At 47.9% G+C, this 15893-nt stretch overlaps 1 protein-coding gene across 1 annotated transcript in view; it reads left to right on the top strand.

Moving 5' to 3' along the window:
* NMNAT2 (nicotinamide nucleotide adenylyltransferase 2) overlaps positions 1-10563 on the top strand; it is a 159365-nt gene extending 148802 nt beyond the window's left edge. Inside the window, exons 9-11 of the mRNA XM_084792419.1 lie at positions 6041-6142; positions 6279-6346; positions 8613-10563. Coding sequence (XP_084648545.1) covers positions 6041-6142; positions 6279-6346; positions 8613-8715 — 273 coding nt within the window. The 3' untranslated portion in view covers positions 8716-10563. The remainder of the gene's footprint in view (positions 1-6040; positions 6143-6278; positions 6347-8612) is intronic.
* The last annotated feature ends 5330 nt before the right edge of the window (positions 10564-15893 follow it).

The raw sequence follows: 15893 nt of genomic DNA, 5'->3' as shown, positions 1-15893 counted from the left end.
TTTATTTGGCTTTTTTTTTTTTTTTTTTTTTTTTTTGCCAATTGCTCATAATGTGTTAGTCACTACAAGATATGAGTCACCAAATATTAACTTGCCCATATCCTTCTCTCAGATTCCCTGTCCTTGGAGCAGCAGAGTCCTCTACCTCCACCTACTTCTCTTCCTCTCAACTTTCACCCACCCCCCACCCCCAGGGAAACTTTAACCAGAGATGAAAAGATAGTATCAAAGCTGGGCTGGGCTGGGCCGGACGTTGGAGCAGGATGAGTGTTTTGGACCCCACCTCTGAGGCCTGACACACAGGCCTGCGACAAGTGAGAGGACCAGTAGGATCCTGTCTTCTAGGGCCTGGCGGTGTGAGGGGACGCTGGGCACATGGGGAGTGAGATTTAACCATTGGGTCTGCCCTGTTCACCTATCCCCTGACCCCACCGCCATACTACCTCCCCATGGGCAAGACCCACAGGAAGAGCCAGAACAAATGCTCGGCCCCAGGGCTCAGGATCTCCTCCTCCTCCTCCTCTTCCTCCTCTTCCTCCAAATCGTTCTTTACCTCACCTTCCCGCTTATCTCCAATTCCCCTCTACCTCCCTCTTAGAGAGACACTTGTTTCTGATGTTAGGGCCACCGAGGTTATCCAGAATAATCTCAAGATTAATTCCCTTGGTTTAATCCTATAAGGTAACAGTCACAAGTTCTAGGGATTTGGACTTGGGTATTGGGGAGGGTGGAGGGTCGAGAGGGTGGTCATTTTGGCAGTGGAGACTTGGACCCAGGTGTAGATGAGCAGGGTCGTACGTGGTTTTTTGTTCTGGTCTATTGTGCAGGGATTACAGGCATGCACCACCAAAACGGGCCTCATACATTGGTTTTGAAGACAGAGTTAATTGGATTTCATTGTAGGCTGAATATAAGATATGAAAAAAAAAAAGCCGGGCGTGGTGGCACACACCTTTAATCCCAGCACTTGGGAGGCAGAGGCAGGTGGATCACTGTGAGTTCGAGGCCAGCCTAGTCTACAAAGTGAATCTAGGACAGCCAAGCCGAGGCTACACAGAGAAACGCTGTCCCGAAAAACAAACAAACAAACAAAAACAAAAAAAAAGATATGAAAGAAAGAGAAGAAACTAGGAAAATGCCAAGACTTTTGCTGAGTACAATTTTAAGAGAAAAAAGACCGTTGTCAAAACCACTTCTCTGCCGGCGAAGGAGTCTGTATCGTTTACTTTCCTATTGCTGTGATAAAAACACCATGATCAAGGCAACTTACAGAAGAAAGAGTTTATTTGGGTTTATGGTTCCAGAGGGTTAGAGTCCATGATTGAAGGACAGAGGCAGCAAGCGTGGCAGGTGGAACAGCAAGCTCACATCTTGGACAGAAGAAAGCGGGGAAGCAGAGAGAGTGCACAGGGAATAGCAAGGAGCCTTTGGTTCCTCAAGCTCACCCCCAGTGACGTACTTCCTCCAGCAAGGCCACACCTCCTGAACCCATCCAATCAGCTCCAGCAACTGGGGACCACGTGTTCAAACATCTGAGCCTTTCAGGGACTGTCCCATTCAAACTTCCAGAGAGCCCGTATATAATAGCAGGCCCGGGGCTCATGAACGCATTTAGATAGAAATATAACCTATGCTGCATATGTTGACTTGAGAGCCTTTGGTGTGTTTTTATATTAGCCTTGAAATGGAATGAAGTAGTTAAGGGTATGAAGTAAGGGTCCAAGGATGGAAAAGCCTGGTGGAGTCCAGTGTGTCAAGATCAGAGAGAAGTGAGAAGCAGCACAGAGCCCAAAAGGAACGTCCACGAGGAAGGAGACCCAGGAGGTATGGGGTCTAGCTGGGGCCTGAACCAGAGAGGTAGGAGGCGGGCGGACAACTGACCTCCCCGCGGACAACTCAGTACCTGACACCTGCGTCCGCCCACACACGTTCTAGCATGGGAACGAAGGCCACCATCCAAAACAGCAGAGATTATTTCTAGTGTCTGACCCAAAGCCAGGAAGAGAGAGGACTAGTCCGTAGGTCTCATGCCCCCCCCTCACCCAACGTGTGGTTCCCAGGGGCAAGTGTCCCCTCCCCATCTGTGGTTCCCAGGGGCAACTCTGTCACAGGTTATTAGAAAGGAGAAATACCTCCAGCGGCAAGGGCCCTATATTCCTGCCACCCATCAAGCCTTGGCGTAGTTACTGATGGAGCGTCAGATCATTAGATCCTGAGTGGAAAGCGACAGCTGCACTGCGATCACCGAAGAGCGATTCCCTCATGAGCGCCAGCTGCCATTCAGAGCTTTAAACTAGAGCGTTCGCTCTGAATAGCCCCCTTACCACACGCGTCATACAGAGAGGGCCCGTCACACGTGCATTCTCTGGCCCTTCGAGTCAAGCAGTGGGAAGCAGGCCCGCCATTACGTACTCACACCAGATTATCCTAAAACATCTACAGGGGCAGGCAGTTTAGGGGTCTCTGTGTGCTCCCACACCAGTGAACTCTCTTTTCCTTTTTCCCTTCCCTCATCTTCCCTGGCGTGCCAATGTTTCCAGTTCTACTTCTACACTTGGCTGACTCATAAACTCGGTTGTACATTAGAATCACCTGGAGAATTTAGTTTTAAGCACTGATGTCTGGGTCCCATTCTGAGATATTCCAGTGTAATCGATCATGGGTATGAGGTACATGTTTGCGGTTTTTAAAGTTCTCTAGGTAATTTTTTTCAATTTAAAAACTATGCATTTATTTATTTACTTATTTTGATTTGGAGAGAGAGAGAGAGAGAGAGAGAGAGAGAGAGAGAGAGAGAGAGAATGTGTACATGCCCAAATGCATGTGGAGGTCAGAGGACAACTAGCAATCATTGGTCCTCCCCTACCATGTGGGCCCAGGAAGTGGGCTCAGATTATCAGGCTTGGTGGCACGTGCCTTTGCCTGCTGAGCCATCTCCCTGACCCTCCTCAGACAACTCTAATGTGTAGGCAAGTTTGAGAATCAGTGTGCCCAGTGTGTGTCCTAACAGCTAGGACAAGAGGAGCTGGGTCGGCCTTCAGCTTCCAACCTTGCTGCTCCTGAACGTTTCCAGGCCTATAGGACAAAAGCCTTGAGGCAAACTTGCTCAATTTGAGCCCCACCTGGATAAAACATGCTGTATGCTGTTCCAGATCCAAATGACATGACCCAGTGGAGGCTCTGGTACTGAATGCCTAGTTTGTAGTCTCGCTCCACCTAGGGTACTCAAGGCCGAACTTTTTTTTTTCCCAGACAGGGTTTCTCTGTGTAGCCTTGGCTGTCCTGGACTCGCTTTGTAGACCAGGCTGGCCTCAAACTCACAGCGATCCGCCTGCCTCTGCCTCTGAGTGCTGGGATTAAAGGCGTGTGCCACCACGCCCAGCACAAGGCCAAACTTTTAGCTCAACAACAACGAATTTCTAGCTACAATTTTATGTTAAGCATAAGGAAAGCAGAGTAAAAGTGGGAAAAAAACACCCAATGATATTCAACATGCACGCATGCACGCGCGCGCGCGCGCGCGCGCGCACACACACACACACACACACACACACAAAATCAGGCTTACAATGTCATTCTGACACTGTGGAATTTACTGGTAGAGAAGAATTGACCACAGTTCTTCATCATTTCTGTTTCTGTGAAACCCATTTTAAGAATTATGGGGGGAGGAGGCGGGCGTGGTGGTGTCACATGCTTTTAATCCCAGCACTCAGAGGCAGAGGCAGAGGCAGAGGCAGAAGTGAGTCCAGGATTGTCAAGGCTACACAGAGAAACTCTGTCTCAAAAAAACGGGGGTGGGGGGGGGAGAATTATGGGGGGAAATTTCGCATCCTTTGCCCCCAAAGCAGATCTTGCTCAATGAGTTGAACTGTGCACAAGCAGCATCCTTCCTCCTCCTGTGGAATCCACAACTGGCAGGATCTAAGCCTGCTCCCAGCTCACCAAATGCTGTAAATTACGAGCTTCTTGAAAATGACGATCAGCACATTTCTAGAGAGCGATTTGGAAATGTGTCTCAAGAGCCTGAGCTACTTCCAGCCCATCCTTTTATCCAATTATGTTATGCCTTACACATAATTAGATGTGATAAAGGCTTATGTATAGAGATAGCCATCAGAGTGATATGTGCAAAAATCACGTTGTGAGACATTAGAAGTAACTGTAAGCTTTCCATACTGTATGACGATGACAAAACACAGAAAAGGTTAAAATCCCGTGTCTCCACTTCATTCCTACTAATCTATTTAGTGTGGGAGGGGATGGCATGGAGGTCAAGTCGCAGTAGTTGGTTCTCCTTCCACCGTGTGGGTCCAGCCACTGAGTTCAGGCCACCAGGCGAGGGCTTGTACCTGCTAAACCACGTGCCGGCCCTCAAACAATCTTCATGATGTGGCAGAATGCTCAGCAATACAATGCTAAATGAAAATAATGCAGGTGGGCTGGAGAGATGACTTAGTAGTTAAGCACGGGAACGGCTTTTACAGAGGACCTGAGTTTGATTCCTAGGATTCATATCAGGCCATTCACGGCTATCTGTAAGTCCAGCTCTGACCTTCAAGGGAATTTTACTTACACACACACACACACACACACACACACACACACACACACACACAGAGAGAGAGAGAGAGAGAGAGAGAGAGAGAGTCATAGAGTCATACACAGAGACAGAGAAAAAGAAACAGACAGAGAGAAAGAGACAGACAGACACACAGAGTCACACAGAGAGAGAGAGAGAGAGAGAGACAGAGACAGAGAGAGACAGAGAGAAAGACAGAGAGACAGAGAGAGAGAGTCATAGAGTCATACACAGAGACAGAGAAAAAGAAACAGACAGACACAGAGTTGCATGCACACAGACAGAAAGAGACAGACAGACACACAGAGTCACACACACACACACACACACACACACACACACACACACACACACTGGGGGGGGCGGGCAGGGAGCGGAGAAACGACGACTTAAAAACAAAATAAGTCTTACTAAAATGGAGATGAGAATGCAAGTAATTACTACTTAAGCAATTGATTTTTAATTTTAAAATTTTGTAGATCAGAGCCAGACCCCCCCCAGGCCCCCCCCAGGTCCCCCAGGCCCCCATGCATGCTAGGGAAGCATGCCACCACTGCCCTCCAACCTCATGCCTCCATTGCAGCTAAGTGCTGACGTGGGTCTACACACACAGCTATTCCTAGAAAGGAAAAACCTGTGACATGCCGAAGGGTCAACTGTGGTCACCTGGAGAGCGTGGTTGACATTGATTTCTATCTTTTTTCTGTATTCCCAAAGCTTGTATTATATCTGTAATCAGAAAAAAGAAAGGGCTCCTGTAGTATCCCGTAGCTGCCATTTAACATCTGGGAGGCTAAGACAAGAAGGTGGCCAAGGCTAGCCTAGGCTCTGTATCAAAATTCTTTCTCAACAACACTTCCCCAAAAGTTATTTTTGTTTTTAATGAAAGGATCTTATTTCTCAATGGAATCCACCTTCCACCAGAGGCTGATGACCCCCACATGAGCTGACCAGCACCCCCACCACTACCTGTACACATAGGGATTCATTCTGAGTCTCTCCTGGAGTCCTACAGCATAAGGGTGAACCATATAAAAGAAGGGAGCAAGCCAGCCCCTCATGTAGTCCCGCTGCGGGCTGAGGTAAACATGCCAGACAATGGAATCAGTTTTCGCCTATGAGGGTGTTACTGGCTACCTGTTGTTGGTCTACAACATTGCGAACTCCAACCAAGAGCTTCCAGGATTAGAAAGTTCCTGTTCGGACGTGCAAAAGGGTGCTCATTCATTCTAGAAGAGTTTAAACATCTGCTGTGCTGGACGAGGTTCCCAGCCACTCTACTGAGACTACTGTCAGGAGTTCAGGTTGCTGACTCATGGGGCTGAGAGGGTACATTGGAAGCTACTGCTTAAAGTCCCATGTAAAGCAACAGAATGTCACCTTGCTCTGTTGTCACATGGTAAGAGGGTGGGGGCGACCGCTCTCACCAGTGTTGTCCACTTTTCTCCCTCTCTTCAGATGGAGGTGATTGTTGGGGACTTTGGGATCGTGGTGGTGCCCCGGGATGCAGCTGACACAGACCGAATCATGAACCACTCATCAATACTCCGCAAATATAAAGTGAGTCCTCCATCCCCTGCTGGGGGAGCCCAGTGATAGGGCCCCGCTCTCAAAGCTCTGGAGGAGCGGCAGAGTGAGGGGGCAGAAGGAGCCCATAAGAGTGATTGCTGACCTGTTCTTTCTGCTCTGTCTCCAGAACAACATCATGGTGGTCAAGGATGACACCAACCATCCCATGTCTGTAGTCAGCTCCACCAAGAGCAGGTACAGTGGACGAATGGTCAGGGACACTGTGGCCAAACTGGTTTAAGAGTTTTCGTAGCTTTCCTCAAAGGCAACCTGTCTTAGTTGCTTTTCTATTGCTCTTTTAAGACACAAGGACCAAGACAACTAATAAGAAAGAAAGTTTCTTTGGGACTTGAGTTTCAGGAGAATCAAGGTAGGGAACATAGCAGCAGGCAGGCAGGCAGGCAGGTGTGCTGCCCAAGCAGCTTCTGAGAGCTCACATCTTGAGACACAACTATAAGGTAAAGAGACCTCAAAGCCCTCCCCAGTGACCTGCCTTCTCGAGCAAGGTCACATCTCCTAATCCTTTCTAAATAGTTCCATCAACCGGGGACCAAGTATTCAAACATATGAGCTTATAGAGCAATCCTCATTGAAATCACCACACAACCTGGGGACACTTCAGGACACACCTAGATTCAAGTGGACACTTGCTGCCCCAAGCGTTCAGTCTCCTTTTTGGACTTCATATATTTATTCCTATTTACTTTTTTGTTATGTTTTGTTTCAAGGCAGGTTTTCTTTGTGTAGCCTTTGGCTGTCCTGGAACTCACACTGTAGATCAGGCTAGACCTGAAATCAGAGATCTGCCTGCCTCTGCCTTTCTGCTGGGATTAAAGGCATGCTCAACCACAGCCCAGATGTTTTCTTTTTCCTTTGGAAGACAATTATGGAGACAGTCACAAGAGTAGCAGCTAGTGGGAGGTGAGGGCAGGAGGGGCTTTGGCGCCAACCTGGCTGTCCTTAGACTCCAGGCCATACAAACCCCCATGTTCCATCTTGTTCAACCGGACAGGGCTTTTCTTGGTTGGACTCAGATTCTGCTTCTCTGCTGAGTCTGATGAAGTTAAAACTGTTATTTGGAGACCACTTTTGAGAAAGCTTCGCTGTTTAGGGAGATGCTTAAGTAAAGTAAAGTAAAGGCAGGGCTTGTGTTAAGGGCAGAGAGCAGGTCACCACGCCTGGCTCAATGGCATCCCGAGAGTGTTGTATAGAAAACGAGCCGAGAGCAGGGCCAGAGAAGAACTGTGCAGGAGTTGACTGGACCCTGGACTCTGTCACTAGCTGCTGTCTCTCCATGAGCCCACAGCCAAGGACTCCTGTAGGAGGGAAAAGGTGAACAAGACTAAGAATCCTCTAGGAGACCAACTTTCATGAGACCCCCAGCATGTAGAGAAACCCAAGGGAGGAAATAAGAGCTCTTAAAAATACACATAGGTCTATTAAGCCAGGTAGTGGCGGTAGTGCAAGCCTGTAATCCCAGCACTTGGGAGGAAGAGGCAGGTGGATCTCTGTGAGTTCGAGGTCAGCCTGGTCTACAAAGAATCCAGGACAGCCACGGTGATTACACAGAAAAAACCCTGTCTCAAAAAACAAAACAAAACAAACAAACAAACAAACAAAAACGTCTATTGAAGAAGAAGAAGAAAAAAAGGAAAGCTAAAATGTCAACTCTGTTTGGCTTAATGACTCATGCAACCCTGTAAATAATTAGATATAACATTTAAATGTTACCTTAATTTATTTATTTTTTTGCTTTTTTGAGAGACAGGGTTTCTCTTTGTAGCCTTGGCTGTCTTGGACTTACTTTGTAGACTAGGCTGGCCTCAAACTCACAGAAATCCACCTGCCTCTGCCTCCCGAGTACTGGGATTAAAGGCCTGCGCCATCACAGTTACTGCCCAGCTAAATGTTACCTTAATTGTAACAAAGGAAACACTGAAGAAAAGGGCTTAACTAACTTGCCTAATGGGCCAATGAGATGGCTCTGTGGGTAAAGGAGCTTGTGCTGAAGGGCCACCACCTGAGTTCAGTCCCTGAGATCCAATTGCTAAAGGACAGAACTGAGTTCCACAAATTGCCCTCTGGTCTCCACACAATGCTAGGGCATACACACACACACACACACACACACACACAGAGAGAGAGAGAGAGAGAGAGAGAGAGAGAGAGAGAGAGAGAGAGACAGAGACACAGAGACAGAGAGACAAGAGGGGCATGCATAAAATAAATGAGTAAAAAATAATAATAACTTGCCCAAGGTCTCTCAGCTACCCAGTGTCACTGTGGGTGGAGGACAGTTTGTGTGGGGATAAGGCTTTTGCCAATACTGTTCAGTCAGTCCCATCAAAGACTGCTGGTAGGTGCTGGGGATAACGCACCTGTAGACCCTTTCCTGAAAGGCAGAAGGTCTGGTCTTTTTTGGGCATGGATGTCCGCTTGACTGCTGTTTCTTCTCATGTAGGCTGGCCCTGCAGCACGGGGACGGCCATGTTGTGGATTACCTGTCCCAGCCAGTCATCGACTACATCCTCAAGAGCCAGCTCTACATCAACGCCTCTGGCTAGCGGATACCAAGCTCTCTGCTCTACTCTCCCCTCGTCCTCTGCCAACACACCGGCCCCTCCAGTCACTGTTTCTCTGTCTTCATCTTGACTGTTCTCCCCACTGGCTGACTTAACCCCCACAGTGTGGGGGGCCTGCGAAGAACCATGGCATTCCCCATTCCACAGCCATCTTTGGACAAACTTCCCTCTAGTCTCCGGGTTGGGGGTGGGTAAGGGAACAGGGTGGGAGTTGGGGGAAGTGCAGCCCTTGGAGATGTACTGGTGTCCGTCTCCCAGCATGCTCTAGAGAGGCGGCTCTGGTGCCCATCCTCCCAGCATGTGCTGGGAAGGTGGCTCAGGCTCTTGCCTTCTTCCCAGCATGCCCTTTGCCACAAAGGGCTATTTTTCTTTTTTTCTTTCTTCTTCTTCTTCTTCTTCTTTTTTCCCTCTTGTCTACTTCTTGTAGAACTTGGATGAAATCAGTGTGTGTGTGTTTTTTTTTTTTTTTAATGTTTGTAGTTTTAAGGCTCTCCTGTGGTTCAGTTCCCTTCGGACAGGACACTATAGCCAGTCTCAGCACTTGTAGGTGCGTGAGGGCCATACACAGGAATGAAAGCAGAGCCAGTCTGCTTCTCCAACACACACGTGCACACACACACACACACACACACACACACACACACACACACACAGACACACACACTGACATAGGCACATACACAGAGACAGACACAGGCACATATACACAGACAGGCACACACACAGAGACAGACACAGGCACACAATGCACACACACAGACAGACATAGGTACAGACACAGAGACAGACACAGGCACACAACACACAGACACACACGCACACACACATATACATAGGCACACACACAGAGACAGACAGACAGACAGACAGACAGACAGACACACACACACACACACACACACACACACACACACACACACACCAGCAGCAACATCCCCAGACCTCTTTGGTCTGGAATAAGACAAGACAATCAGGTTCTGAAACCTGGAATACAAGTCTGGGAAAAGTAGGATTTCTCAGGATTTGAGTCCCTGGTTTCAGATGACCATGGTCCTGATGCTGTGTGTCTAACTGGTGGCATTGTGCTGGTTCCCTGCCAACCAGGCATTTCCAAAGAGCAAAAGGCCTCGGAGGCTATGATAAGGCATGTTCCTGATGGTGAGAGGAGCCACACAGGCGAGACCAAGTCCTGAAAAATCCATTCATATCTTTTGAAAACATGCTAAGAATCCACTTGGCCCAAGAGACTCTTTACCAATTGGGGTTATATATTGTCCATTTGGCTAAGAGCTCCAAGTCCAGGGTGACCTGGGAGAATGCAGTTTGCTACCCTGAGGAGAATCCATGACCCCTGCCCACTCTACCTGAGGTTGCCCAGCTGTGCCCTAAGTCCTCTCCTTTTTTTTTTGTTTTTTTGTTTGTTTGTTTGTTTTTCCGAGACAGGGTTTCTCTGTGTAGCCTTGGCCATCCTGGACTCTGTAGACCAGGCTGGCCTCGAACTCACAGCGATCCGCCTGCCTCTGCCTCCCGAGTGCTGGGATTAAAGGCGTGCGCCACCACGCCCGGCTTAGTTCTCTCCTTCTTACAACGCATTCAGTCTTGTTCCTGAGCTGGCCCTACCCATCCCCTGCCGAGCCCAGCAGCAGCAGCAGCCAATGCCCTAGCAGGTCTTCCTGACACAAGAGCGGGTTCTCGAAAGACCTGGCTCACCCATCTCTCCCCAGTGCCCTCCCCTTCTCTTGGCCTCGGAAGACAGTTTGGATATTCATGTCCTGCCTGGAGAGCTAGTGGGAAATGGCTTCTGTGTCTCCCGTCCAGCCTCTGGCTTCTTGGGTTTCTGGTGGGCCATGGGGGAAATGGCTCCTGAATAGCAGGCAACTTTTAACATCGACAGTGAACACGGCCCAGGGGGGACTGAATCAGGGATGACGTTCTTTTCCTTGGGTTTTGCGCCAGCCTCTTCCCCTGCCTCCAGGAGGAAGAAGTGGAGTCAGCCTGGAGCTGTGGTTCTTTAGTCAGTAGAAATGATCCGCAGAGGGAGGGAGACCAACCAGTACTATAACCTAGAGGTCCAGTGTTTGGGCTAAAAGTCATGAGAAAACAGACAGAGAAAACCTGAAGAACCCATTTGCTCCCAGGTTGTTCTTTGAGAACAAGGGAACAGAGACCCTGGGGAGTCAGCGTGTGGCCCTGGACCACTCAGCACACCCCGGGGAAGCAAGGGGAGAGGATGTTGTTTGCCTAGACAAAAGAAAACCAGGAGCTGGATTGCCAGGGTAGGGGAAACATGGCGTTTTGACGGCTCTGGAGCAGACAGGGGTCCACAGGCACAGACCGGAGAAAGACTACTTTTGTTGCTTTGGTTCGCTGTGTTCTTCCTCTAGTCAAGCTCCATAAAGTCCACAGCCTGTTAGAAGGAACCAGGCTAGCCCAGCATCCTCAGGGGCAGCAGGCAGGTCAGAGCAGGCAGGGGTAAGCTAAGAGAACAGGTGCAGAAGTGTATTTCCGGGAAGCAAGTGGGTAGAGTAAGATTGTATCTTGGTAAGGTGTGTTAAAAAAATGGTTTTCCTTTAGCGAATGGAAGTTGAGTTCCTTCCTGGGTGGACCAGTCACTTCCTGATGACTTTCTCCCTTTGTTGGAGCAAGCTAGAGTTTTCTGGGCCCCATGCAGGGCAGCACAGTGCAGCAGTGACTTGCCCTTTCAAAGTGGTGCCTTGGGTGTCATCAGGGTAAATTTGGGCTCTGATTTGTCTTTGGGGGACCTGCTGCTTCCTGTGAAGGCTATCCCATTACTGGCATGGTCCAGAGATGGTGATAAAGGCACAGGCTAGAGTGACCAGCAGAAAAAAAGTTCCCCTGCCATTTTTTTTTTTTAAGTGGCTGATAGAGCAGGAAGGAGGGAAAGTTGAATAACTCTCTCCTCAAGGAAACGAGGCTGGGTGTGGGCAGGGCATGAGGGATGGAGGCTGGGTTGCTAGTCTCAGTCACGCCCTCCCAATCACGGGGTAGCCTCTGGGCTTTCATCTTCCTTGAATGTACATTGGACCAGCAAAGGAAGTCTCTTACTGAAGTGCCTGTAATCACAGCTGAAGTGTTAGAGACTCTGCTCTTCCTGTTTCAACTTGGCTTCACCTTTGTTCTCATCTCTCGGGACCTCTGAAAGAATTCACGAAAGCTCTATTCAAATAAGTAGGAAGTAAAACTTGATAATCCAACTGCATCAAAAGCCGGAAGATGACAGGGAGCCTAGATCCACTCCCCGGACACCAACGTTCTCACACACAGTTATAGGGGACTAAAGAAGCATGCCCGTGTGGGTTTTTTGTTTGTTTGTTTGTTTTGTTTGTTTCTGTTAGAAAATTAATGCAGTGCCAGGTGGGGTGGGACACGCCTATGATCCCAGGGCTGAGGGGTGGAGGCGGGAGGAAACAGGAGTTCAAGCCCAGCCTCTGGGCATGTGAGACCTTGTCTAAAAACAAAAACAGCAATGCAAAACCAGCCCAGGACCTCTCCCCCAGGTGACAGCAGGAGAGAAGGGAAAGAGGAGCTGGGATGATTTTGTAACTTATGTAATTAAGCCACCTTGGAGATGGCCTATGGTGAGGAGGACGGGGGTTCTCTGCCCTGCCGATCCCACCTGCACCTTTCTGTGAGCCGGCTGGTGAATTCAACCCCTTATGTGGTTTCTGTGTAGTGTATGTTTGGATGTGTCCTAGTAGCCTGTTCCAGTGTACTAGATCCAAGTTGTAGCCCTTTCGTACCACCTTCAGTGGAGTCCCAGGGCCCGCAGCTCAGCTTGATCCTCGTGGGCTTGGAATGGGGAGGAGGAAGCTTTGGGTTTGTTTGTTTGTTTGTTTGTTTTCTTTCTTTTTTTAAAAAAAATATCATATTGTCTGCTAATTTAAGAGTGAGATTTACTTTATGGAAGTCAACTCATTAATAAAAACTGCATTCGAGTTGCAATACCATTTCACAGTGAAATATTTTTTGAGTAGAGTTTCGTTGCTAGAGTAGTCATGGGCAAGACTTTTATCAGTTATGTTAATGTTAATAAAATCAGACAATGGTACTAGAGTCTTGTGTCTTTGTCCAGATGCTTCCCTGTGAGTCACTCTGAGAAGTAATCACATTTTCTCCCTGCTTTTACTTGGTGGGTGGTAACAGTTGTAAAAATATGCTTAGAGTACGTGATGTCCAGCCTAGTCTAGCTGGTGCCACATGGGTGTGGGCGGGGGGGGGGGGGGAGGGGGGGCACTTGATGTCATCCCTGACAACCCAAGTTCAATCCCTGGAATCCTCAGGATTGAAGGAGAGAACCAACTCCAGTAAATTGTTCTCCGATCTCCACAGGCCCACTGTGGCATACACAGCCTCCCTGACAAATAAAGTCAGCCTAAGCTCCATAGTAGGACATTGTTTCAAATACACACACACACACACACACACACACACACACACACACACACACAGAGTGATCTTGTCCACACACAATATAGAGGAGGATAATTTGTAAATTATGCAAATAATTTACAGGTTTACAACTAAATTTTCTCGGTTTAAGAAACATAAACCTTGGCCGGGCATGGTGGTGCACACCTTTAATCCCAGCACTTGGGAGGCAGAGGCAGGCGGATCGCTGTGAGTTAGAGGCCAGCCTGGTCTACAAAGTGAGTCCAGGATCGTCAAGGCTAAACAGAGAAACCCTGTCTTTAAAAAAACAACAAAACAAAACCCATAAGCCTTACAGACTAGAGAGATGTGTGGTTCATCAGGTACTCTTGCTCTCACAGAAGTCCAGTGTTCAATTCCCCTATGTGGTGGTTCACAACTGTCTGTAACTCCAGTTCCTGGGTATCCAATGCCTTATTCTGGCCTCTGTGGGCATTGTATTCACATGGTACACATGAGTTCATCTATTTCTTCTCCTTTTTGGCATTTTGAGTCAGGGTTTCTCTGTTTTAGCTTTGGCTGCCCTGGACCAGACTGGCCTCAAACTCATAGAGATCCACTTGATCCTGACTCCCAAGTGCTGGGATGGCAGGCATGCGCCATAAACTCAGGTTTTTTTTAATTAAAAAAAATTTTTTATTTAATTTTATTTTTTATTTAATTTATTCAGATTACATCTAAATTGTTATCCCATCCCTTGTACCCCATTCCTCCCTCCCTCCCGCTTTCACCCTATTCCCCTCCCCTAGGTCTGTGACCGAGGGGGGCCTCCTCCCCCACTACGGTCATAGGCTGTCAAGTCTCATCTTGGTAGCCTGCTTATTCTTTCTCTGAGTGCCACCAGGCCTCCCCGCCACAGGGAAGTGGTCAATTATGGGGCACCAGAGTTCATCTGAGTCAGTCCTCACTCTCCACTCAACTGTGGAGAATGTCCTGTCCATTGACTAGATCTGAGTAGGGGCTCGACATTTACTGCATATATTGTCTTGGTTGGTGCAGTAGCTTGAGCAGAACCTCTGGGCCCAGATCTGCCCATCATGATGTTCTTCTTGTAGGTTTCTAGGACCCTCTGGATCCTTCTATTTCCCTATTCTCCCATGCTTCTCTTACCTAGAGTCCCAATAGGATGTCCTCACATCTATCTCAATCTCCTTGTAAGTGAAGACTTTCATAGGACATGCCTCTTGGGCTAGTGCCCAATTATAAGTGAGTATACCATGTGAGTCTTTCTGCTTCTGGGTTAACTCACTCAGGATGATCATTTCTAGTTCCATCAATTTGTCCACAAATTTCGGGATTTCCTTGTTTTTAATAGCTGAGTAGTATTCCGTAGTGTAAATGTACCACAGAAACTCAGTTTTTTAAATGATTAAAGAAAAAAAATTTAAACCTAAGATCCTGACCAACCCACATGGTCCACACTTGGGTAATTTCAGTCATTTGTTTGATCAGTTTTTTAGACAGTCTTATGTGGCCCAGGCTGGCCTCCAACTTGCTTGGTTGCTGATGACAGCCTTGAACTCCTGGTCTTCCTCAACCAACCTCCCAAGTGCCAGGATTCTAGCTGGTGTGCTCCCATGACTGGTGACTTGGGTTACTAAAATTAGTACTTTATGGCGTACAAATATATCTGTAAAAATTAAAACCTTGCTTAGGTTTTTGGCATGAAAGCTCTTCACTAAGGAATGGTCACGCTCACGCATGTCTAGCTTGGCTGGGTCTGACAGGTGTCCTTGGTTACTGTTTCTCAAGCACCAGCTGTGACTCAGAAGGTGAAACAGCAGTTCCATGTTCCAAGTTAAGGGTTTAAATACTTGCCAGAATCATTTTGTTCTGTTCTGCAATCCTTTGGTTTTAGGATTCTTAGGTCCTCCCCCCTCCTACTCACTCCTCCCCACCCTCCTCCTCCTTTCTCTCCTCCCCCCCCACCCTCCTCCTCCTCCTCCTTCTTTTTCTTTAAACTGAGACTAGCCAGCTTTGTGTGTATCCATGTGGGGTTTCACGTCATATCGCAAGGAAACTTGATCTACCCTGTAAGTTGGTCACTGTTGTTTATATTTGCTGTTTTGTTCACAAAGCTAACCACAGCACCTCCCCCACCCTGAGTGCATAACGATGATTGTGTTTAAAATTAAATATAAACACTAGTTTGATTTCCTAACTTATACCATCATAAAAAACATATACGCAACACAGCGTAACACATATATACGCATTTGTTTCCTTGTGACCAATCATGAAGCTTTACACTTTGGGATCTCCTTGAAGTTCTATGTGGCCAGTAGTACAAAGAAGGAAGAGAAATTTTATTTTCCAAGTGGGAAAACTAAAGCCCAGTGCAAACCCATAACATTCCCATGAGCGTGCAAAACACTGAGAGACAATGTGATAAACATGGCCGTGGTCCTTGAGATTTGTTCCAAACAGTGGTCAGGACTAAGTATCTTTTGACCTTTTCCCAGCCTCCTTAGAGTCCTAGAAAGAAACCAGGTGCTGGAATAACACGAGCACTCCATCTGCCGGAGGCATCAGCGTCTGGGGCAGGTTCATTTCTGCTCCCCTCTCACCGCTGCGAGCCACGGGAGGGAAGCTCGGGTGCAATAGTCTACCGAGAGCACAGTTACCAGAAACCCTCAGGGGAGACATAAAAGAAATATGAATAATGACAAGAACTCAAAAAACAAAACAAAACATCCTTTCCATCGGCAGGG

Source organism: Acomys minous, assembly GCF_964271855.1.
Source record: "Acomys minous genome assembly, chromosome: 1".
Lineage (NCBI taxonomy): Eukaryota > Metazoa > Chordata > Mammalia > Rodentia > Muridae > Acomys > Acomys minous.
Note: the sequence above shows the minus strand (reverse complement) of the source record. Positions and strands in the feature narration are given on the sequence as shown.